General features: G+C 38.4%; 1 protein-coding gene across 1 annotated transcript; it reads right to left on the reverse strand.

The window, feature by feature from the left end:
• Window positions 1-4,477: 4,477 nt before the first annotated feature.
• Window positions 4,478-23,152, reverse strand: LOC115924102 (interstitial collagenase-like). Its single transcript, XM_030985864.1, has 9 exons — window positions 22,832-23,152; window positions 18,069-18,180; window positions 15,117-15,322; window positions 13,784-13,997; window positions 11,763-11,921; window positions 11,219-11,329; window positions 9,870-10,012; window positions 7,029-7,167; window positions 4,478-6,526 (listed from the first exon to the last, which is right to left on the reverse strand). The coding sequence occupies exons 1-9, from the start codon at window positions 22,928-22,930 to the stop codon at window positions 6,162-6,164; spliced, it is 1,548 nt and encodes a 515-aa protein (XP_030841724.1). The 5' UTR covers window positions 22,931-23,152; the 3' UTR covers window positions 4,478-6,161.
• Between the last annotated feature and the right edge of the window lie 3,967 nt (window positions 23,153-27,119).

Consider the following 27,119-nt stretch of genomic DNA (forward strand, 5'->3'; position numbering starts at 1 on the left):
AATGGGAAATAGGCATTTGTTGACGGAAAAGGGGCACCCATCAGATTTTAATAGGGTCATTTATAAGAGGTGAAAAGGGGATAGGTCCCTTATTAGAAAGGAAAAGGGGCACGTATCATTATTAAAAGGGGAATTATCAGAGTTGCAAAGGGGCACTGACCAGATATGAAAAGGGGCACTTATGAAAATGTAAAAGGTGCACTTATAATAAAGGAAAATGTGCATTTGTTGAATGAAAAGGGGGCACCGTTCAGATGTTTAAAAGGGGCAGTTATGAGAAGGGAAAGGGGAGTTATGAGAAGGGGAAGGAGCTTTCTCTTTTTAATGGGGGCACTTATCATAAGGAAAAGGGGCACTTATTAGAAAATAAGAGGGGCACATGTTAAAATGAAAGGTGCGCTCATCCGAGTTTAAAAAAGGGGTAGTTATTAAAAGGAGAAGGGGCACTTCTTACAAAGGAAAAAAGGGGAAGTTGTCAAAGTAAAAAGAGCACCTCTCAGTTTTGAATAGGGCAATCATCAGAGTATTAGTCAAAACATACTCTTTCACATGATTGGTAATAAAAGCTTCCATTTCATTTTTTGAAATTGGGGCGTTTCCAAAACTGGTCTTTATCTTTAAGGAAATCACAGGTCCGGTAAGATTCAAGATTCAATATTGGAAAAAATAAAGAAAATAATGATGTATAGGTGAATATAGCATATGAAAAGGTGAAAAGCATAAGTGACATGAATTAAGGATCGTAATCATGATTATAGATCTCGGTTAATTCGACTTTTATTATTTCAATGTATAATCATTGCACGTAAGAGACCGAAGAATGGAAGAAATAGTTCGTTTTTTATTTCAATAACAATTTGCATAGCTAGGTTGAAGAGAAGATTAATGTGGGGGAATGTACAAGATGAAGAGGAAAGGACCCACTTCGCATATAAATTGCATTTACAAACTAGCATTTAATGTAAAAAACGTAAGAAAAACAACGAAACACACCAGCAACAAATATAATGTAGGCCTAAGTGGAATCTTAAATTTTTCTTCCTAAAAAATGTATTTTTTTTGGTTAATTCTCCTTCCTAAATATTATTTGACAGCATGCCGTTTTAAGACCTTTTCAAGCGAATAAATCCAAGGCTTAGAACCGCCATCGTTGTTTAGAGTATTATGGAAATCCGCATTTAAAAACGAAAGGTTTCCCGAGTTAAAAAGTTTATGCGAATGAATTCATACACATTTCTACTAAGTTTAAACATTGGATTCATATAGAAATGGCCAAGAATGAAAATTATGTTTTCACTAACAAGATTTTTCCAACAAATAATTTTGTACAAATTAACTAAGTTTAAATATCGGATGCATAGGAACGGTCAGGAAGGTAATGTATACCCTCACCAACAAAATCTTCACAAAATGTAATCTTAGGAGCTACGATCCAGACGATCTTCAGGATACAGATCTTAGCTTCAGGGAACAACCAGAATGATCAGAAAAACACGCTTTGATGTTCACGGTATACTTTTGAAAAGTTGCATTATCTGGTGATGGTTAAACGAAAGTCTTTCGAGAAATACAGACTAAATTCCGTTTAAGATGCAGGATAATGATATTATTGATAATGCTATCAATAAAGATGGTAATGGTGACGATAACACTGCTAGTACAGTAGTACTATTACTAGTACTATTAATTAATACTACTGCTACTACTACTACTACTACTACTACTACTACTACTACTACTACTACTGCTAATGCTTCTGTTGCTGCTGATGTGATAACAATAATGATTCTTATAGTTATTGTAATAATAATATTAACCATGGGATTACTAAATAAAATGATAATTATGAAAATATAAATTATAATGATTATATGATGATAACAATAATTAATGAAAGATTTCATCATAAACATTCTGTTTTTACGAAACACTTAATGATTTTGCTACACTTCTGCTTCCAGATTTCAAAGTGCAAAGAGAGTATTAGCTTGATAAACTTGGGTCAAACTAACAATGTTCCAAACACGGATTTTTATCCGTCAGTCGTAGGACGTGTATAGTGATCTGGCTGTTCCTTACATACTGTCTCCTCCTTTTAAAGCAAGTCATTCCCTCAAAATCAATATTCTTTTGTTGCTCTGAGCGCTTTGTGATACCAACATGACCAAGATTAGTGTTGAATGGTCAAATTAAGTAGATTAAAAAGGGATTAAACAATTTGTTCACAAAAACTTTATTGAAAGAGAGAGATGAAGTGGCAGTTGTAATTGGTGTGAAATCTTCAAAAGTTATTTACAGGTTTGCATGGTGAGGTAGATAAGTCAGGAAAAACACACACAATTAAACGGGTACACCATGAGTGTAGTCCGTATAGGAGTGGGGTATTCTTGTTTAGAGTAATTAATTCATAAAGGATCCACATCCTTAATGCTTATAAGACCCCTGTTGACGTTATTCAAAGGCGCCCTGATGCCATAATATAGGGTCGGGGCACTGGACTTTCTGGTTGATGAAATAGAGAACTATTATTGTCATACAAATAATATCCATCAGTTTTATAGGATATTTTATATGGCTTTTAAGTTTCTTCAAGGAAACAGAAAATGTGGCCGCTGTGGACATGCGGCTTTTCTAGACAGGTTCTAACATATTGCTCGAGGGACATACTGTCACTAATAGGCGTCAAGTAGTCTTTCTAGAGCAGTGACCTCTGTACGACTGATTTGAGCCAGGACTTGTAAGACGAGTGCTCGATCATATTAAAAGCGAGCAGGTTTAAACATTTCTTGGTATTAGTCTTTTATTCCGTGTTACCATCTTAAGTTTTATGACGGTAGGGCTAGCGCTACCTTGCTTGACTGTCATAAAATCGAATGGTTACTTGCTTTGGTATATTTTGTGTTATCGGGTGGAATAAGGATTGGGTGGTGTAAAATAAAATGATATAAGGGGACTACATTTGGTAGGGAAACTGCCATGGATCGTAAACCGCGGAGCACAGAGCCATAGGAGCCCATGGTGGCACCACCCCCCTGCAATCCCAGATGTATCCGCATAACCTATTCGGGAAGCGAGATGCCTGAATAACTCCATATAATAGAGTATCGAAGTGTGACGTCATATTGGCCAAGTTGTCAAGGGTGCTGGTTCCAAACAATTTTGTGCTAAACAATGGCGTGGTGATCACACCAGCACGAAACATTGGATTTTCCCTGCTCCAGCCCGTTGCTTGAATGACTTCACGATGAACCTCATCCACAGACTCTGTTGTTTAGAACCAGTTGGTTGACGAGCGAATATGACTTTCACATTTCGGTACTCTGTAAGCATTGAGCAGCGAGGTTGCTGATTCGGAAAGGCAATGCGTAATACACTGTTGCTCATATAGTGGGAATATTTTTGTTTTACCCGAATTTATGGAATTATTTTAAAAATAATTTTAAAATAATAGATCTAAATAATAGTATACATTCTCAGATTGTATTGAATAATAATTTGTCAATGTGTGTTTTGCGTGACTGCTAAAGCATGTGTATGCTACTATGCTTATCAACTAGGGGACCTACGCCCTTAAGGCATAAATAACAGTAATGAGGATTAATGTCCCACAAAAGGGCACTAATATAGCACATCGACACGGTTTTGATCCTGGGGCCTCACAGTTACGAGGCCATTGCTTTGTCACTGAACCATGACTGTACAGAGCGGGGGCTAGGGTAGGGGGCAGTTTCCATAAATAAAAAAAATAAAAAAGTGCCCCTTTTCCTGTGTAATAAGTGTCCATTTTCCATTCTTATAAGTGCCCTTTTTAATCGCTAGGAGGTGCCCTTTTTCACTTTTGATGAGTGCTCCCTTCTGTATTCGGATAAGAACACCTTATATTTTCACACGTGTCCCTTTTCCTTAATAATAAGTGCCACTTTTCATAATGATAAGTGGCCCCATTAACAAAAGTCCCTTCCCCTCTTTTAAATTCCCCTGGTATTCCTCTGGTAAATGACCCTTTTTTGGAGGTACGAGAAGATACTCCTTTTCATTTCAGATATGTGCCCCCTTCACCTTCGATTCTTGCCCCTATTCAAATTTGAGACCTACTCGTTTTATTTTGACAAGTGCCCCTTCCCTCCTAATAAGTGCTCTTTTTAAAAAAAATCTCTGACGAGTGTCACTCTTCACTTCTGGTAACTACCCCTTTTATTTTTGACACGTGAATCTTTTCCTTTCTAATATATGCTGTTTTCCTTCTTGTAATAATAATATTTCAGTTCTTGTATAGCGCATAATACGTTATGAAATAAAATCTCTATGCGCTTCCAAAGAGCTTTGAAATTTATTACCCTACCTTTTGCTCCGGCAGCCTTATCAGCGCACAGTGCACTTCAAGGAATAATCCTACCAGGTACCCATTTACCTCACCTGGGTGAGACAATCAAACAGACAATTATCTAATAGAGATTCATGCGAAACAAAAGTAGAATTATTTATATAAAATATTATATTGTGCATGGTTACTGACATAAAGCTTCCGTAAAAAAAGTTAGAAACATAGATACTGATAATATAATCGACACCATTGTCTCATTTGCAGCCAACATCAAATTATGTAGAACTTTGCAGGACTTATGAATATGTCATGTATGATGTCCTATCTGTGAAATTTAAACGTTAGCAGTGTCCTAATATTCAAATTATGCAAGGGACCCTTTACTTCCTAGACTTCACTGTCAGACACTATTGAGTGACTGACTGGCATCTCTTTTTCTTTGGTAATAACATACATGAAATGAGATGTAATGTGGTACTTGAGCATTAGGCCTATTTGTCTACATCAATAACCCACTTCTTGTAATAGCCAAAAGTAAACTGATTGAATCTTTACGCAGCACAAAACATACGGCCATTCAGTACAAGGGTCTAAAAATCAGACCGATACTTACTGGATTGCAATCACTTAAGTAGATTCGAAAACTAATGGTCGTTATTTCCCCCACTTACAGACATTTTCAAGCCTTTCTAAATTTCTAGAGTTCTAAATTAGTATTATCTTTCAAATGCCGTTGGAATTTAACCTTTTGTTTGGCCTGCGAATTGGACATAGTACCTTTAACAGTATAAAGCTGGATAAGGTAGGCCCTATGAATAAAAATACGTTATAATGGCATAAAGATTTTAAAATAACTTTACAAGTCAAAAGCCGATATTAAATATAGATTTTTTTTTATAATAAATGACATAATTTTCAAGCCTAGAGCTATATCCGCCTCATCATCCACACTTGTATTCTAATATTTATATGCATTTATTGTGATGAAAAAACAAGAAAGATATTAAAAATATTAATCGTCTCTTATATATTTACCCATGGCAGCCACATCAGTTTTTTACACTGCTCTTCTTGCAAGCCCTTCAATTATCACTACCGAAGTTTTGCAGGTACTCATTTACACCGTGCATGGTGGAGTGTGCCAAATATGGATTTATGTTTTGCCAAAATTACCTTGGTACAATATTTTTAGAAGTATGAATTCTTATGGATGTCATTTTTATTTGTTGAAGGATTTATCAAATCGAATCTATTTGTAGACTTACTAGATAACTGATATTTGACGGGATTCGAACTCTCAACCCTTGGACTGAGAGTCGGGTGAATCAACCATTACACCACAACACCTGCACTAAAACATGCTTAGATTTTGTCTCTGTAAAGTCTGGAAACTGGAAACATAAAGTAAGCTTTATCATAGCTAGGCCGTTAAAAGTTATTTCACTGCCTCGATCGTCAATTCTACGTTTGATTATTACTGAATGGTCGTCGATATCGATGTTTAAGGTACTTATAGTCTATTGAAGAAAAAAAATCGCGCTATTTCTCTCAAGTTTTATCGTCAAATATCCGTTATCTAGTAAGTCTACAAATAGATTCGATCTGAAAAATCCTTCAACAATACAAATTACATCAACAACAATTCATACTCCTATAAAATATGATTCTTACTTTTACATGTACATTTATAACAAGTGAGAATAACTGATAAAATCGTGATGGAATCTTCAATGATAACATTTAAAGAGATATTGGTCGAATATTATTGGTACATGATTTTGAATGAAATGGAAATAATATCTATAATGTCGTGATATAAAAACGCGATAATGTCGTTCTATTGAAATGAATAGAAGACGGCAGCAATCGTCGAGAAGAGAACGGCAACCATAGACGGTGCCAGTACGACCGCGTCTCCGGCAGCGGGCGATGTTGTCGGCGACGATGTCGGGCCAACGACCAGCTGGTCGGAATCGCATCCCAGCCACGCGGTAGCCGTGTTGATGGGATAGCCCTGATCAACAGTAACGGCTCTGTCGTTAAAGCGGTAATACTCAGAGCCTTTGAAGAAGTAAGTGCGGGCGTTGGTCCACTGGAACGCCGCATCTACTCCGTCGCTTGGGAGCCCGTCCCACTGGCTGAGCGGTTGAGGGTAGTACGAGAGGACTCCATAACCAGGGTAGTAGCGGTAATACTCGTCTCCTGTGGGATACAGAGAGCAAAGAACAATAGACTACTAAATGTCGTAAACCCATTTGTTGATGATATTTTATTAAATTAGAGAATAATGCTTTGATAACTGTGATAACCTCGAAAATCGTCATGATTATTCAGGTTAATGGAATTAAAACATTAAAGCTACAAGGAACCCGATGTAGCCATTTTTCTTTATTCGCATTTAAATCAGATCACCCACAGCATTAACATATTGAACCATAATAGATAATGTTGAATGGAAGGGCGTGGGAAGGGGGAGGTGCCGGATCAAATCACTAAGTAGCTAACAAATTAAACAGGCCACAGCAACAACAACAAACGGTCCGCAGCCTTTTTTTCTTTAAATTGCCTCGAATTTGCGTCGAATTTGCTGACAAAACGATAACTACCCCTTCCCCCTTCTCGTCCCACTTCCCCTCCCCCTTCCACCCTCCCCTCCCCCTTCCATCCTTCCCCGGCTACGCCCCTGGATCGAACTTGATCGTACCTTTTGTGAAATATATCTGGCCATTACGGCTCCAAATGAAAGCCGAAGAAATGTCATTCGGCAGTCCGCGCCAGTCGGACAAGGGTCTCGGAAAACCCCTATCCATTCTCTGGTTACGGAACCTCCAGTATTGACTTCCCTGTGATGCAGAAAAAAGAAAAAAAGAAGTAATAACATTATGAATGTAATAATCATTATGAATGAATCAGATGAATAACGGGCAAAGACTGACGAACAAGTGACCGATATTTTGGAGTGATAAGGTCGCTTCCGCGTGACCAGAATAAGGTGCGTGTGAAGTAGAAAGACTTGGTGAGAAGGATAAGACCAGAGAGAGAGAGAGAGAGAGAGAGATGAATGAGAATGACTGTCTGAAACACAGAGGAAAAGGAGGAGAGAGACTAAGGCTGCGTTCATGCTTAAAATTTGAAGGCAGAATGAGCGATCTGAAACGCTCATCGTAAACGCTCATCGTAAACGCTCATCGTGATCGCAGTTCCACGATGTAGTGTTCATGCTTACTTCTCTGGCTCCCCAGGCAATTCTCCGTGTGTGGCCTTAATTGGTCTTCCAGCTGGATTCGCAAACCTTCACTGTGCATGCTACGTAGACCCACTAGAGGTCAGTGCGTTGACCCCATTTAAACGCGTTTACAAATTGTAAACGCATCTTTTTGTGAGTTTACGATCGGCGACAGGCGCGCCGGAAGCAGTTTGGGATTGGGGGGGCAAACATTCCAGGGGGCTCACCTTCCAGGGGCAGTGACGTAATGAGAAATAACGTTCGGTAGGGGGGGGGGGCAGACGAAAAATCTGCATCACCACCAGTCTTGCACATAACATGCAAGTCCCGCGGAACGCTTTTCAAAGTGGAGTAATAACGATCAGGTAGAGCGTAAATTGGCGTGGGGCTCAGGGTCTGAGCACCGGCAGGGGGTCAAGGGACTGAGCCCCCAGAAGCTCTGGGGTTTTAGGTATTTAATTACGGTTAGATGAGCATCCAGGGCCCTCTTTAAGGCCATTGACGTGTTCCAGGGGGGGGGGGGGCCTAGATGCTCAGAGGTTTCAATATCTTACTATGGTCAGATGAGCATCTAGGGGCCACCTTAGGGCCCTTGGTTGGGTCCAGGGGGCAGAGCCCCCGGAAGCTCAGGGGTTTTAGGTATTTAATTACGAGATGAGCATCCAGGGGCCCGCCTCAGGACCCTTGGTGGGGTCCAGGGGGCAGAGCCCCCGGAAGCTCAGGGGTTTTGGGTATTTAATTACGGTCAGATGAGCATCCAGGGGCCCGCCTTAGGGCCCTTGGTGGGGTCCAGGGGGCAGAGCCCCCGGAAGCTCAGGAGTTTTAGGTATTTAATTACAGTCAGATGTGCATCCAGGGGCCCGCATTAGGGCCCTTGGTGGGGTCCAGGGGGCAGAGCCCCCGGAAGCTCAGGGGTTTTGGGTATTTAATTACGGTCAGATGAGCATCCAGGGGCCCGCCTTAGGGCCCTTGGTGAGGTCCAGGGGGCAGAGCCCCCGGAAGCTCAGGGGTTTGAGGTATTTAATTACGGTCAGATGAGCATCCAGGGGCCCGTTTTAGGGCTCTCGGTGGGTTCCAGGGGGCATAACCCCCGGAAGCTCGGGGTTTTTGGTATTTAATTACGGTCAGATGAGCATCCAGGGGGCAGAGCCCCCGGAAGCTCAGGGGTTTTAGGTATTTAATTACGGTTAGATTGCATCCAGGGGACCGCCTTAGGGCCCTTGGTAGGGCTCGGGGGCGGAGCCCCCGTAAGCTCTGACGTTTTAGGCATTTAATTACGGTCAGATGATCATTTTTTCTACCTTATTTGTAACATTGGCAGGTCACTAATTTTTTCTCTCCGTCTTTCTTTCTTTTTCTCTTTAACATACTTTTTCAAAAAGTGAGGGGGGGGGGGGGGGCTCGAGCCCAGCCACTTTGCAAACCTTTACATGAAGGTTTCTAAATAAGCGTATTTTTCGCCCGACTGTAATTTGGGAATTTCTTATTTTCCAACAAACGCATAAAAAGGTATGACTTACAAAAAAATGGAGAAAAAAAATACCAGAAAATCATGTCATAACAGTAATATTTGTAAATCACTGGTATCGAATAAGAAAATACACCCCCCCCCTCCCCCATCAGTACGCCAGCGTTCAGGGGCTCATGTCTTCTCACCCCTATAACAAAAAAAACAGACACGCTTTCCCATTCTCGCACAATATTTCCACAATATGCGCGTTTCGCTATTATAAAGACCTCCATTGATATATACCGTATAGGTGGAATGCGCAATGTTAATGAAATTGAATTCATGTGAACTTTCCTTTTCTTTGAATGGAATTTTATATGTGATTTAATTCAGGTTTTTATTATTGTTATGTTCTTTTGGGTTAAAAATACAAACCATATTTACTCCTTAACTGCCTTCTTTTTTTTTTTTTGGAGGGGGGGGGGGGGCGTTTTGGGGGGGCAAAAATGCGTTTTGCCCCCCACTTTTTTGATTGGGGGGGCAACTGCCCCCCCCCCCCCCTGCCCCCCCACTTCCGGCGCCTATGATCGGCGATCGTGATCGCCGTTTTTCGGTGATTCTACAAAAGTGAGCTAAGACGCAACCGTGTTTTAAACTAAACGCGTAACAGATGCCTGATTCTGGCCGTCAAAATCAAGCATGAACGCGCCCTAAGAGGGCGGTTGGGTGGGTATATTGGTAGAGGGAAAGAGAGGAAGAGAGAGAGAGAGAGAGAGAGAGATAGAGAGAAAGGGTCGCAATAAAGAGAATGCGATGGGGATTAGGGGAAATCCCACCTTCCTGTACCTTTCGATTGTATTTCCACTCACCTTGAAGAAATACGTTTTACCGTTAGGAGGGTAAAAAAGAGCCGCATCCAGAGCAGTTGGAAGACCGGGAAACTCAACACCAATCACCTTCGGATAACCGTCGGGAATCGAACCATCCGTTAAACGACGGTACAAGTGCGTTGCTGCAAATGTAACATAAATCATAGCATTGATGTAGTTTGAGGTATGAAGTTTGATGTTTATTTGCACAAACTGAAGAGTCGGTTACCAAACAATACACGTTGAAATAACTTGTATCACGTTTAAAGATACTATGTCCCTTTTGCAGCCAACATCAAATTCTGTAGAAATTTGCATGAATTATGAATATGTCATGTATGTTCTATATGTAAAAATTTAAACGTTAGCAGTGTATAATATATTCAAATTATGAGAAGAAACCTGTTTACTCGCTAGACTTCACTGTCAGACACTATTGAGTGTCTGAATGGATTTTTTTCTTCTTTGGTAATAACATAAATAAAATGAGCTGTAAAGGGTACATGAGCATTTGTCAGCATCAGTAACCCACTTCTTGTAATGGCCAAAATTAAACTGAATGAATCTTTGCACAGCATAAAACGTACGACCATTCGGTACAGTGGTCTGAAAATCAGACTATTACTTACTGGCTCTATAGCTCCTAAGTCGATTCGACAACTAATAGTCGTTATATCCCCACTTAAAGACATTTTCAAGCCCCCCCCCCCTTTTTTTTTATAGGGAAGTTCTAAATTAGTATTTTTTTGAAATGCCGTTGGAATTTAACTTTTTCATTTTTGGGGCCTGCAAATGGGACAGTACCTTTAACATTCGGTAAAAAAAGGTGAAATGTTAGGAGCTTCAATATAAAACAGAGCTTGAACATGATATAGAACATGCAATATTCCTTTATTTCGAGAAAGAGAGAGAGAGAGAGATGGAGAGAGAGAGAGAGAGGGGGCGATAGAAATAGAACAACACGTGCTCCAGTGGCAAATTTTCTACATTAACTGAATTCCTAACTTCAACCCTTAATCAAACACTACGCCTATACCTAACCATAACCCTATATTTCATTGACGAAGGAAGCCCGTACGAAATGTCCATAAGCGAATTAATTAATGTTGCATTACCTTATAGGCCGACTATAACTTTATTTGAAATAGCAATCAATCTCACGACAATGACTTCAAGAATTTGTAACAGTTTTACGTTGTCATAAAAGCGCACTAAAAATTAAGTTCTCTAATGAATTTCTATATTAACGAACAGTTTAAGCAGCTCAGAAGAGACAATATTCTGTGAATTTCAAGCAAATTAGACGAAGTCATGGAAAATAATCAGTTTTCGAAGAAACGTAATCTTACCATTGCCCAAATAGGTGGAGCCATCCAGCGTTCTTGTTGCCATGGTAATTGAAGTCATACACTTGTCCACTGGCGTAGGGGGCGTGTCTTCGGGTTCTCCAACATTCTCGCCTATCAAATATAGAAAATACATGATCATAATAATACATTGGACGTAGAACCCTCCCCCATAATTAGTGCAATGAAAGGTATATCTGATTACACATCCTCTATCCAATAACGCATCACTACAACAAAAACAAAAAAAAAACAAAAAAAATGTTTTTTGACATACCGATCATGAGCACGTACAAGCCGTTTTTTATGACGATCACGGAGAGATCTATGAGGGATAATGAACTTTTCTTAATGACGTTTTCCTTGCAGTTCATGCTGTGATATAAATTCTATATAAATGGACGAAACGGTTGCACCAGGGAATGACGCTTCATGAGTAGCACGCAGGGGGTGGGGGCGGATTTAATATATTTTTTCCCATGCAAGTGGCCAAAGAACCATGGATCAACCACCGAAAAATATATGAATAAAAATAGTCAATGTTTACCATAGTGGGCTTGAATACCGGCGATGTCATCACTATTTAGCTGGAAGTTGGGTACGTAGCCTGTGTAATACGGATACATCACAGCGCCCTCAATCTGGGAATGGCCCAGTCCAAGACTGTGCCCGAACTCGTGCACGGCGACCCATTCCATATTGATTCCTGTAAGTTTTCAAGAGAATACTTAAACATTATGCGATTTATTATAATCATGAAAATAATAATAATAATAATAAGAAGAAGAATAATAATAAAAAAAATAATAAGAATAATAATTATAGCAAAATTAATAATAATAATAATAATAATAATAATAATGATAATAATAATAATAATAATAATAATAATAATAATAATATAATAATAATAATATCGACGAGCAGAAGAAGAATCGGAAGGGGAATAAGAAAAAGGAGGAGAATAATGAGAATAGCGCATAATCATAATATTATGATTTATATCCTGCATCAAAAATTTGTTGGCTTTTGATTGGTTGAGAGCTTGTCACATGACCAGAAATATTTGAACTATTTTTAGAAAGTACTATATCAGAGTACTATTTGGGATTACTATTTGGGAGTTGGAAAAAAAATGATTTTTTTTTTTTTTGATTGACTTTGTTTTTTCCTTTCAAATCTTAATTTAATTTAACATTTAAATCTCTAAAAATTGACATTTTTTTTCCCAATTTTTTTTTCCCAATTTTTTTTAATTTTTTATAAAATACATTTTTGATGTAGGATATAAAACAAATATACCACGCCTTCTATTCGAGGTACTGGTTAAAACTAGGGGTATCGGGCCCCTGAAAAAGATTGCTCTTCAAATGCCCTCATATTCAAAACATGATAAGTAACATCTCATGGGACCGCACTTTCATGCCCCATGTTTGTGTACTCCCATATACACAATTATGTGTGTGTAGTTTCTGTGACTTTTAGTAAGACTGGGTAAATTTTTCATCATTTTGATGATTGTGACATACTCAGTAGGCATATATACCAATATGTAGGCTATCTGCTATAATTTCTTTCACAATGCAATCGCATGACCTAGGGGCGTTTCACAAAGATTCTAAGTTGGAATTAAAAAATGATGGAGAGCCATTTGTAGCCTTATAATGAAATATACTCAAAAGCAAAAATTCACGCATTTTAGACTTTTCATAAATTCCACATCACGAACATGAAATTTCCCATGATAATAGAAAATATGAATGATTTGAATCAACATTTTATGCCTTTTAAAATAACTCTTACAAAATATTTTCAAGGATGCTAATGGCTTTCCATAATTGTTAAGTTCAACTTAGAGATAAGTCCACCCCCCCCCCCCCAGAACTCAACTATAACTTTGAATTAAAGCATTTTCTCTAGACCTTTGTCATTTGCTTTATCTTTTCCACTTGTCAATGTTATCATGTTATGGGTAGGCGGAGGACGACATATTAAGATTAGGACCGTAACGTAAGAAAGATTCTAAATATATGATTAGATACGGCCTTATCCTCTAGGCAGGCTTTATATATAGTCAAGGCCCATTTGAGAATAACAAAATGTTTGTGTGGTTTCATAAAGTTGGGAACCTATGCATCTGATGATTCCAAAACTTCATAGGGCCCAATTATATGATCAATTATTCAAGACCGATGCTTGACAATTTCATTAGGCGTACCCGACACAAGCTTTTGCTTAATGGGATTTCAAGCCTTCTTCCTAGAGTAACTATCTTCACCAAAATTAGTTATGTCATTTCATATACATTGTATTATTTGAATATTTTATTAGTATGAACAAATATAAGAAAAGAAATGTTACTTAATTTTCTGTACAGAACAAATTGGAGAGGAGTTCGCAAGAAACGTCACAGAGTTGCCAATTTGTGTTTGATTGATCCGACAACTTCGTATTTTTCTCAAACTTTTACTGACTGTTTCTCTCATTTTTCTGCTTCTATTAAAACGAACTTAACATCAGGGTGGACTTCCCTGTAAACATGGATTAAAAAAGAAATTGGTCACGTACCTCTAGAACTAGCGTCCGTGTAATCTTCATCTTCGTCGAAGTGTGCATCGCCGCCAATTGCATTGGAGGAGGGGTAATACGCATGCGCAAGAACACCACCTGGTCCGTCGAATGGACCGTCGTCCCCGTGGCTGCCTGCAGCAAAGCTGATCAAGATATCTGCGTCTCCTGACGTTACCAGCGTGAATGTAAGACGAGATACATCAGCCCATTTCTTCGGAGTAAAATAAAGGAAGAAGAAAAAAGGAGTAAATCATCATGACTATACTGTGTCGAACTGGTAGTGAGGTGATGCCTCTTGTCTGAATATCAACAGCCGTCAACATGTATTCAGTCTCTAAAATTTGCAACGAGTAAACTTTTAAAACCATGAACAAATGGAACAGTACAATTAATAAATTAAAAAGCAGAAGGAGGCGTAAACTGGGAAAGCAAAAACTTGTGTTATGAACGCACATTGCACTTAAGGACAGGTTTCTGTAAAAAACTTAAAATAGAGTTATGCAAGAATATTGAAATCGCAAACTAATAAGTACTACTATGTATATATAGCCTTCTATACGAAGAGGTGTTTACGATATCGTCACTATCACAGACTAACAAAACTATGATATCAACAATAAGAAGCAACTTGCATCTCATTTAAAAACCGACTGACAATAATAATCTAGTAATGAATATGTTAATTTGTAACGAAATGTACAAGATAAGATATAAAACTAAAATAGACCACATCCCTCCCCGAAATAGCCCAATATGGAGATGGTTGCTCAAAAAGCGGTCATTAACCACTACCCTCCTCCCCCTCGCCTTTAACGCGAAAGAAAAAAAAAAAGAACTGATGAATATGAAAAAACAATTGATTATTGCAAACATGTCATTCATGAAGGATAAGGATATTATTCAGACTGAGATGATTTTGTTTAACGTATAAATATACGCCCTTTGACCTGATTTGCATCCCAGTAGACCGACCGCGAGACCAAAAATTTCGGTCACGTAAACCTGTAGACAGGCTGCTAGACCAAAACATTGCTCTCAAGGACTGTTGTATGTCGGTCCTGTTAGCTGTCGGTCGAGCCAACCCTCCTAAAAGAATTTAATCTCTTAATTTGAAAAATAGACAAATCCTGTTCTGCATTCATAATTCTATATTGCTGTCCCCCGCTTACTTTTTGTTGTTATCAAGAAGACTTTGTTGGCTTAAAGATCTTCCTTTTTTGTTGTTCTTTTTTTTGGGGGGGGAGGGGGGGGGGGGGAGGGGGTACTTGATCCCCCAAATCCCCCTCCCCCCCCCCCCCCCCTCTAGAACCACTTCTGGAGCAGATCTTACCTCGATAGACTCGGTAATGATACGGTCAACCTCGTCAGCAGGCAGGTCTGGGGTCCGGTTGATGATCTTATACGTGAGTTCTGTCTTGGACCACCTGCTGCCTAAGGCATATCGTTTCTTCCTCATCATGTCGGCAGGGGAGTTCATGTCCACCATTCCACAACGAGGTGTGTTCATCATCACCAGTGTCTCATCGTCTAGGACTCCTGGGAAAAAATAAACAGAGAAAATGATTGAGCAAGGTGGTCTCTAGATCTGCATGGCACTTATACTGTGTGGTCGTTGATATACTGTACTTGTAATAGTAATGGCACTCAGGCGCGGATCCAGGATTTCTTAGGGGGGGGGGGCCCAAATTTGAAATTATGCGAGCCACATATTGGTATGTAATGGTGTCACCGGCAGTGGCGAAATGAACAAAAACGTTTAGGGACGGGGGTGGGGGGGGGGGGGGTAGTAGACAAAAAAAACCCGCACCACCCCCTCTTACATACAGGCCCCGCTGAGCGTTTCTTTAAGTAGGTTGGGGGATTTACGATCAGGTAGAGCGTTGCGTCAATTGGCGTGGAGTCTAGGGGACGAAGCCCCTGCGGGGGTCAAGGGGTGGAGCCTCCAGAAGCTCAGGAGGTATAGGAATTTAATTACGGTCATATGAGCATATTTCGATACCTTATTTGTGACACTGTCAGGACACGAATTGGCTGGGGTCCAGGGGCGGAACCCCCAGAAGCTTGGGGGTTTTGGGCAATAAATTACGGTCAGATGAGTATACTTTGATACCTTATTTGTGACATTGTCAGTACACAAATTGGTGTGGGGTCCAGGGGGCGGAGCCCCCGGAAGCTCGGGAGTTTTGGGCAATAACTACGCAGACGAGCATATTTTGATACCTTATTTGTTACACTGGCTGGACACGAATTGGTGTGGGGTCCAGGGGCGGAGCCCCGGAAGCTCAGGGGTTTTGGGCAAAAAATAACAGTCAGATGAGCATATTTTGATACCTTATTTGTGACACTGGCAGGTCACTATTCTTTTTTTCATTCTTTATGAATTTGTCATTTTCGACGCATAAAAAAGTAAAATTTACTAAACAGTGAGAAATTCTCGGAAAATTATGTACATTCAGCAACTTGTGTAAATCACCGGTATCGAATTAGATATAACACGTTTGAATTATATTTGGGGGGGGGCATCTGTCATCCCCCAAAGCCCCCCCCCCCCGATCTACACCTTGTTGGCGGGAAAATCGTAACCGATCTCCCCTATATACCTTTCTTCTTTCTTTTTTTCTTTCCCTTTTTCTCATCTTTTCCTTTCCTTTACCTTTCTTCTCTCTGTTTTAGGTTTGCTGGGGGAGGCAAGGGCCTTTCGCCCCCTTCCCCGATCCACACGTTGTTGGCGGGATTAATCGCAAATGCTCTCCCCCTTTTTTACCCTTTTCTTTTCTGTTTCCTCTTTTTTGTTCCTCTTTAGCTCTCCTCCTTCCCTTTCCCTTCCTCCCCCCTTTTTTTTTTTTTTTTTTTTTTTTTGGGGGGGGGGGGGGTTTAGGAGAGGCAAGGGCCTTTTGACCCGCCCGAACTACAACCTGTTCGGCGGCAAAAATGCAACTGATATCCCTCTTCTTTTCTTTTTTCCTACCTCTTTTTTAATTCCATTTATCTCCTCTTTTCCTTTAACAGCTGGGAGGCAAGGCCCTTTTGACCCCCCCCCCCGATTATCCTTCCCCTTTTCTTTTCTTCTTCCTCTTCTTTCTTTCCCTTTCTCTCCTCTTTCCCTTCTTTTTCTTCTCTCTCTCTCTCTCTCTCTCTCTTTTTTGATTGGGGGGGGGGGGCAAGGCCTGCTCGGCCCCCTGGATCCGCGCCTGATGGCACTAGGCGAATTTCAATTCTGTGAAATGAAAATGTTTCTCGCTGTGCTCCCTGAAAAGAATGAGTTTTGAACTGTAATTCAACGAGGGTGTCAGTTCAGGGTGTGAATACTGAATTTATGCTACAAAAATCACGTAGCGGTGTGGGCTCCGTGAGGGCTATCATGGAAGCTCCTCCCCCTCCGTTAGGCCAACAAAAAAAAAATCATTAGGTTGTCTTTGATTGCCTTCTCGAGTTGGGTTGGGCGGGCGGATTTTTTTTTCTCTTTCTTTTTTTTTTCTTTCTCCCCCCCCCCCTATTTAAAAAAAAAAAAATATATATATATATATATTTTTTTTTTTCCATAAAAAAAAAATCATTGGGATGTCAAGCATTTAAACAGACAAAGTCAATCAAACACTTGAATATGGTAAAAGACTAGTTTAATTTAAGATGAATATCAAGCTTTGAAATACAGTACCTTTTAAATCCCCACTGTACCACTTATAACTACTTGCGCCCTCTATATAGCAAACAATGCCTAATCGGTGACCATTGGTCCCCCATGATCCTCTTTATCTTATGTTAACTGAGAGCTGATTTGATGAGATAACTACCTGTCCATTGACCTTGCAGGCTGGTCTAATCCCTCCTGTAAACTAGTACAGGTGGGCTTAAAATGAGTTAAAGAATGCTCAGGACTTGATTTCAATGAACGGCATTTTGACATAGAACAAAAATAATGGCAAGTTTAATAAATACATAATCGCGTACTGAAAGGACCAAACTGGCAACGGGACGGATTTTGATCCTTGAAAATGCATAAAACGGTATATTTGGCGCTTAAGATTCCTCCCTCCGAAGAAAAAAAATGAATTAAAACAACAACAACAAAAACACCAAAATAATATACGAGCGGCCCGAAAATGACGAGCGGGCGGTCGAGGACAACTAAATTATTATTATTATTAATATTATTATTTTTTATTTTTTGTATTTATTTATTTATTTATTTTATTTATTTATTTATTTATTTATTTTTTTTTTTGGGGGGGGGGGGGGGGGGGGCGAGATTAGAATTGCAGAAGAATTACTTTGCACATACCTGTCATTGTTATATTTGCAAATCTTTGGAAATACTCGAGGGCTCTCCTCCTCTCTTCAGTATTCGGCATGCCACCTGTCATGTCCAGATATCCATACTTATTGAGATACGCCTGTAGATCAACAAAGGTGAAACAAGAAGATTAAACCAGAAGATGAATAAAGATATTTAAACAATAATTCAAATTTGAATTCACGTTTATTAAATATATTCCAAAAATGTATAGCCTGTATGATCATATCTCCAATTTTGTTTGACAAAAAAAAAATTTTAAAAAATAGTGTAACAAAGATAAAAGAGTGTAAATGTCAAAATTACAATAAACGGTGGAAATCCCAAATTTAAATAGTACCACAGGCCTCTCCAGGAAATAATACACAGATAATAATGAATTACATTTCACGTAATATATTTTTTTTTACAGGAGATCTTACCTTTCATGGAGGAACAGAAAAAATGACAATAGTCAGATAGTTAGCATTTTATATAAATGACGAAGAAGATCAATGTTATATATTCATATCCCGTGGAAGAATCCCCCAAACGCCCCCATCCTCAAAAAATGAAGTTCACAAATTAAAGGTTGTCGCTTAAAATTCGATTTACACTCTTCCCCCCCCCCCTCTCCCCCGCCCCTCTCCCCCTTCCAGTCCCATTCCCTCCGTTCCCCGAGCAGTCACGTATGCCTGAGTTAGTATAACTATACTAATGATCACAAGGCGATAGCCAGTAGTGTTTGGACTGTTCCGAATTCCCCATTTATATTATTACAAGTTCATGTTTAAAAGTCCTATAGATTTGCCATTTATTAGAAAGGAATGACCATTAAAGGGCCACTCTTACCCAACTAACATAGCCTTTCAAAACATAAATACACCTCTACTTTTTAATATTCCAGCCTCTGATTTTTTAGAAAATCACTAAATTGACCAAAAAATGATAATAACCATCCATTTTTCACACTTCTCACGCTTCTCGAAAAAAGGTAATACGGTCACGTTACATTGATGACGCATTTGATGTCATTGCGGGCATGTCCGATTCGACCTACAACTAAGGATCTTACTTTAGAAATGACAAAATTGCCAAAAAAGTACTGGGATTATCAAGTGCATATTATTTTTTCGGATAAATGTCTTTTTTGTTCCAACTAATATGATCATAATTTGGCTTTTTAAAGAAATGTTAATGCCTTAATCACCCTCCTTTTCACTGGAGAGGCGCCTGCAGTGACGTCATAAACAGCTGTGCAATACAGCTCCGAAACGGGTTATTTTTCTGAGCGTTCTGGGTCGTCATTTTTAAAGCTAGATTCCAGAATAATTGATGATTTTTAAGAGAAATCATTTTCATGTTCGGAATCTCCGTCAAAAATTATCGTACAAAGTCATGTCCTTTTTAATTTTTTAGCCCGTTTTGGTTAGAGTGGCCCTTTAAGAAAGATTACTTATTAATACAAAAGAAAAATGCCTTGTCCTAAGCACCCTCTACGTCACCATAAAAACATAAGTTAAATATAAATATGGGAGACAAGAAAAGTTAACTTCAAGGGCAGGCGGTTTTTGAGTACAGGTTCCTTTAGTATAGGTTTTAACGAGAAACGATCTTCTAGAGAAAAATAAAAATGGCTTTTTATGCAGGTGGCCACTAGATCAGGGTTCACTGTATTATTGAAGGGGTCTGGTAAACAGAAGAAACATTGTAATGTTTAGACGCGCTTTTAAAGAAATCCAGGCACTCGTGCATATGGGCCTATAAATACGTTTATTCTTGACATACAGATTTTGGTCATTGGATTATGAGGAATAATTTTTGTTAAAAATGAAAGACTGGCACATAAATTATAAGACTTTTAGGTAATTTCAAATTTTTCAAATTCATAGTTATCATGTGCCTTCCATCTCACGTACAATAAAACATCATGTATAGACGTCTATTTGGTTACCACATATATGACGATGTTGTTTGTATGTAACTGTCATATACGGTGAGGTGATATGTGTGGGCAGGGGGGGGGGGGCGATCTGAATAAAACATTAATTCCGTTTATCCAAACATTATAGGAGGGCAATAAATGAGTAAATAAGGTGGATTTCCTTTTTCCTGTACTATATTTGACACAAATTGTTTTTTGTAACTTCCTTGAAACCACTTTTGTTTTTACTTCCTTTTTTGTGTGATCACACTATGTATATTTTGTCATTGTACACTTCTTAACGTATCATTTTTATGCCTAATTCTAGTTTTACATGATTTTTGTAATTGTTCAACAAATGGAAAATGAATATCTATTGTATGAAAGATGAATCAATAAATTCAATTCAAATGCCAATATGTCTATCGATCGTTCATTTTATTTGCTTAGTTCTTGGTTTTATTATATTTCTTTTATGTATATTTTTATAATAATATCATTAGTTTGATTGTAGTTTGCTGCTTTCGTCAAAAATGGTTCCACCTTTTTTGTTTACAACCCAGGATCTACCTTTAATCTACAAATGGGATGTGAACTTTTAAAATGGGGCGTATTCAACGCAGTAAATGTGATTATGACTCTAGTACACTCCAAAGGAGTAAACTAAAGTTGAATCCTGTTTATGTTATACCCTCTTTTTCTGTGGATGTTTATTTCAGTTGCCATGTAATCTATTCTTGCTGTCGTCGCCAGATTTATCAAACTTCGGTATTTTACCCCCTTCTCTGTTTTGTCCTAGTGTTCCATCATGCGAGCGATCACTTCCTTGTACTTTTCGAGGTTGATTAAGCTATTATAAAACGTGAACGCCCTCCTTTCATTCGCAATTTAAAAGATGAAAGAAAGCCCTTTTGTGACTTAGTAAATCCCAATTCTTAGTTGGAAATCCGCTGCGTCACAAGACAACTCACTACAAAATAAAAAGGTACTTTGCGACTGACGTAAGCTGCGAGATTAAGCTCGTAAGATATCAGCCATCCTTTTATGCGTATTCCCAAAGTATTTTTCAAAGTAAATACGACAATCCTTTTGGGTTTTTCTTTCTGCCTCAACATCAAAGTAAAAGTACTTTCCCATCTGTTCCAACGTAAAAAACGACTAAAAACACGTCCTACACTGTACGTCACAATCTACTGGCCGGACTACCAATTTGAGATTTTTCATGCATTACTCATGTTCATTAATAAGATTGCATGTGCTATTGATAATATGTCCCATACTATTGGTATTTTCCTGGACTTCTCCAAGGTCTTCGACACAGTTCACCGTGACATTCTTTTATATAAATTATCCCATTATGTGATCAGAGTGAAAGCCTTGGAGTGGTTCAGGAATTACCTCACAGACAGAATGCAATATGTTAATTTAAATGATCATGACTCATGTCTACGACAAATAACTTGTGGTGTCCCGCAAGGATCTCTCCTTGGTCCGCTCTTGTTTCTACATTACATTAATGATTTCCAAACTTCTTCCCCCATTTTGTCATTCATACTTTTTGCCGATGATTCCAATATTTTCTTTACTCATCCAAATCCCAATATTATTGCTGACGTTGTAAACAATGAATTACTATCTGTTTTGGAATGGATTAATGCCAATAAGTTATCTCTTAATGTTACTAAAACGAACTATATGCTTTCCAGTAACTCCATAACATCACTACCTGGTAACATTTCCATTAATGACACAAACATGTTATTTGTTGAACACACACAATTTCCTGGTCTTGTTATAGACTGTAAACTTAATTGGAAAATGCACGTTGGAAATTTGTGTAAACTTTTATCACGAAAGACTGGCGTCATCAACAGACTTAACTGACACTTTAATTTTCCCTTATTTAAATTACGGTATTCTAGCTTGGGGCAACTACTCCAAGACTCAACTGGATAGTTTATTGGTCATTCAAAAAAAGAGCCCTGAGAATAATTCACAATGTTGGTTTCCGGTCACATTCAAACATCTTATTTTTCAACAATATATATTTCTCTATAATTTGGGTATTTTCATGTATCAACTTACAACAAATGAATTGCGTGATTCTGTTGCTTCTCTTTTCACTAAGAAATTGGATATTCATTCATACCCTACCAGGAAAAGGAATGATTTTCACATCCCCCGTTACGCACGACATTTTCTTAAAAACAATAGTGTATACTGGTCCATATTTCTGGAACAATCTTCATCCTGATTTACTTCACCCTTCTTCTATTCATCAATTTAAATATAAACTCAAGTTACATATGTTGAATGCATACAATAATAATGATGATTAGACATGTCATGTATAATGTCCTTTTTTCTTATAGCGTGTACCATTTTACAATTCATTTGAAATTTTAGGCGTTCTTTTGCCTGAGTGACATAAGAGAATTTTAACAGGAAAGGAATGAATAATTTATGACTTCTAGTGTTCAGTTTTTGTAAACGTTCAAGTGTTGCAAACATGTGGTGGAATAAGGTGCATACTCTGCTATTTATTGACTCGTTACTTCTCTTCGTTTTAGTGTATTTCTTTTTCTGCTTCCCCCCCCCCCCATTTTTTTTGGTTTTGTCCTCAACAAAAAAATGTTAGTGTCCTTTTACCCCCCCCCCCCCCATAATTCAGCGGCTGGCTGAGTCGTTGCGATTTTTCTGTGACCAAAAAAAGAAAGAAGTGTCCTCTAACCCCCCCCCCCCCCCGCTCATTCAGCGGCTGGCTGAGTCTTTGCGATGTGACCAAATACAAAAAAAGTGTCCTCTTACCCCGTCCCTGAATAGATTGACAGAATTGCAAATTACGTACCATGGCTTCTTCTTCTGTTTCGACTGTGCTGTTCTGTGCAAGGCAACAGGTCACCATACAAAAACTCCAGAGAGCTAGCAAGATCAACCGTGAAGACATTTTGCCTTCTCTAACGAAGATCTTGGTAGTTAGAAAGTCCAGCAAACAAGCTCTTTTCTCAACTAAAGACTGCAAACGCTTCCTGATGAGTTGAAATTGTAACCGGTAGCACGGACCATATGCTTTGGCTAAGGGGTTGTCTGCTTTGGTCTCGTTTTCAAAGTTTTCTTTACCTTTTAAAGACTGCTGTGTATAAACCTCGCAACTTGAAGAAGTCTCTGAGTCTATATAAGGAAGAAATTGCGTGATAGGGTGGTCATATGTCGTTTGCACACGGCACTCTAGTTTTTTATGCCATGCTCCATAGCGCAAGTGCAGTGTGAAATATCAAAGTTATAAGATTGAAGTTTTCTTGTTGTTCTTGTTGTTTGGTGTTTATTTATACACATTGCTAACTTTAGCTTGACTTGTACAAATTAGCTAAGTTCAAACATCAGATAAAAAGGAATGGCCAATAATTATAATTATACTTTCACTAACAACTTTCTTCCCAAAATGTTATCTTAGGAACTACGACCATGACGATCTTCAGAAGGTAGCTTCTGGGAACAACCAGAATGATCAGGAACACACTTGAATATTCAGGGTATAAATTTGAAAATATGCAACATCTGGTGATGAGGATTAAATGAAAGTCTTTCGATAAATACAGAATTAATCCCGTTAAATTCGCAAAAGAATGATAAACATAATATCAACATAATGATTTTATTAGTAATTATAATAATGTTAACTTTTTTATATTAAAGCCATTAAAACAAATATACATGTTTAGCGTCCCCGACCACTTCCATTTTTTCTCCATTTTTAAATAATTTTTAGCAAAAGAAAATCTATTTCTGATTTAATACAAAATATTAAAAAATGCCGACGGCCATCTTGAAAAAATAGCCCCACTGTCAGGGAAAATGTATCGAGTGGCCATTTTGAGCGGCCATTTTAAGAAAGAAAAAAAAAGCCTCCTCATTTCTTATTTTCTTTAAAAGGCAGGACGCTAAACATGTTTTTTTTTAATTTGGCCTAATATGTTCTGGATGTTCTTGTTCGCTTTCTTTTCTACTGCCCTCATAATTTATTTATACATGTAGAAATAGATTTTTGCTGCTGCTGCGAGAAGTGTACTTCTCTTTTTTCCTTGTTTATATTCATGTTCGATGGTGATTTTCTTAAATTATTAATCATAATAATTGTAATAATAATAACATTTGAAGTAGTAAAAATAATGATAATTATGATAAACCTAAATTGAAATGATTATGCTTATGTTGATAACACTAAATGATGGAAAAAATTATTATAAACATTTTGTTTTTATGTAACACATAACAAATTCGCTATACGCTTCTGCCCCGCTTCTAGATTGTAAATGGCTTTGAAAGTATTAACTTGATTAAACTCGGGTCAAACCAAACAATGTCAAAGTTCCGAATAAGGCATTTCATCCTTCAGACATAATTATTACGTGTACAGTGACGGGATCTGGCTTTTCCTTACGTACTGTCTCCTCCTTTCAAAGCATTCTCACAAAATCAATATTCTTTTGTTGCTCTGAGCGCTTTGCGATACCAATATGATCGCCTTAAACGGTTCCCATGTAGATTAAAATGGATTAAACAATGACTTGATTACTCACAATAACCGAGTATTGAAAGAGTGGTAATTAAGGTGGCAGTTTTCCAAGATTACGGGTATTGTGTAATCGTATTATTCATAAAGGACCACATCCTTGATGCTTATAAGAGACGATTAAGCCTCAAATAGAAAGAAGTCTAGTATAACATCTAATGCTTGTAAGCCTTCATGATCGACGAAGTGACGTCATTCAAGGGCGCCCTGATGTCATAGTATATGGTACAATATAGGTTCGAGGCATGGACTTTGTGATTGATGAAATAGAGAATTATTAGTGTCATAAAAATGATGTAAAACAGTTTCATAGGATGATTTACATACAGTCAAATATGTCTTTTAGGTTTTCTCTAAGGGAAACAGAAAAACTGGCCGCTGTGGACATGCGGCTTTTATAAACAGGTTCTAACACTTTGCTCCAGGGACATGGCGCTGATAGGCGTCAAGTAGTCTTTCTAGAGCGGCGGCCACTTAAGACTGATTTGAGTCATTTTGTAAAACGAACCCATCAGCCCAAATTCACAAAGGAGGTTTGTCTACAAACCTAGGTTTATGAACGTCAACGTGTTTTTTTTTTTACAAACCTGGTTTGTAAAAACACGTCGAAACCTCCTTTGTGAATTAGGGCCACTAAGAGCGAGGAGGTTCAAACATCTCTTGCTTGTAGTCTTTGATTCCGTTTTACCAGCTTATGTTTTATGATGGCAGGGCTAGCGCTATCTTGCTTGACTATGCTTGGCCGGTATATTTTGTGTTTTCGAGTGGCGTTATATGAAAATATACAAAGGGGCTGAATTTGGTTGGGAAACTGCCATGGATTACGAACCAGGGTTTTATCAGGGACATCTAAATATGATCGCATTTCTCATGTTCTCAGAAAGCTGCACTGGTTGCCAATCCGCAAGCGCATAGAATTCAATCTTTCTCCTCATATGGAAAGCTGTAAATGGATTGTCACTAATTTGAAATTATTTACAAAACCTTATGCCTTATACACTGCAGCTCGTAGTCTAAGATAATCACACCAGCATCTCATCTCCAAGACGCGAGTAGCCTTCGGTGAAAGGAAACTTATTTACCATTTACCATTTAATTTGAGAATCATAACTTCCCTAGAGACCTTTAAATCCAAGCTTAAATCTTATCTTTTTTTTAACAATACTTGTACTTGGCACTATGACACTCATCCAAACTCTCTCATTCTTTTTATTTTTCTTGCTCGGAATAGAATTGACTAGATAGACGAAGCTATTAAATGCCTATTATTTTGTATTACTATAACCGCGGAGCCCGGAGCCCTGAGAAGCACAAGCCCCTGGAAATTCCGGATGTACCTGTATAACCTATTCGGGGAGCGGGATGCCTGAATTAATTATTAATAGTCTTTATATACCTCACTTAAAAAATCCAGCCATCTGATTGGTCGAAATTGCAGTCATAAACTTTAACTATTCCTGTAAAATTCCCGGTAAAATTCTAGTTACCATGGTTACCGGGAAAATAATTCAGTCTTGGTGAAATACCCGTAGGTTCACATGTTAAAACTGGTTTGAGCGATCGAGGATACCGTACGTGTGCGAAGAATTGGTCGATAATTTCAGGACGGCAACCGAAGGCAAAAATGGCTGAAGAAACTCTCCCAAGATTTCAACTTCTTGATGAAGATCAAATGCAAGACTTGCTGACAGTAAGAACACCCAAAAGGGTACATTAAATTCTCCATTATTTTTTTCTTCAAAATAGATCTAGTAGGCCTAGATTCTAGTAAGTAGGTCTAGTAGTGCTAAAATCCTTCTCGTAGAGATTGCACATATCCTTATGCATTGGCCATTGTGCACTCATGCTAAATTGGTCGATGTTTTAATTACCAGAGATTCAAACTAATATTGCTCGTGATCCTGAAGGTGATACTCAATAAGTGAGGTGTCATATGAAAGCGCAAGTTTTTCTCCATATTCCCCACAGGGACGGCCCAGCCCCAAAATTGTAAAAATATCTTGCTTAGACTAGAATCTAGATCTAGTCTACTTTCAAAGAAGTACCATGCCCCGAGCCGGGCTTCTACTGCGGGGAATTTCGGAGGCCAGGCACCAGTTTCACATTTATTACAAAATGTTAAATTACCAGCAAAATTTTAGTGTCCATTATAAAATTTATGTGGGGATTGTATTTGGAATAGTGCATTAGTTTGTTTCTCAAATTTGGTACTCCGCCCTTCCTATAATTTTTGTGCCAGAGTTGGTAAATTAGATCCTGACAAAAACAAAATATTTTAGGATAATGCATGCGCTAATTTGTGCATGTTTTAATGTCCCGTTATTTAATCCATGATTTACAATCTTCGATAACTTTAAGTTTGCTAATGCTTGTTTTTTTTGTTGTATTTTTGCAGTTAAAAAAAGGATGAAATTATACAAATTTTCGTTCACTTGCTCTACTCATTACCAGGGGCGTCGCCAAAGGGGGGGGGGTGTGGGGTGCGACACCCCCCCCCACCTGTCAGGATATTGTCGGTAAAATTGCGCTGCCGTCGGGAAAAAGAGAAAAGGGGGAGGGAAAA

The sequence above is a fragment of the Strongylocentrotus purpuratus genome, unplaced genomic scaffold, assembly GCF_000002235.5.
Source record: "Strongylocentrotus purpuratus isolate Spur 01 unplaced genomic scaffold, Spur_5.0 spur5_scaffold_15, whole genome shotgun sequence".
Taxonomy (NCBI): domain Eukaryota; kingdom Metazoa; phylum Echinodermata; class Echinoidea; order Camarodonta; family Strongylocentrotidae; genus Strongylocentrotus; species Strongylocentrotus purpuratus.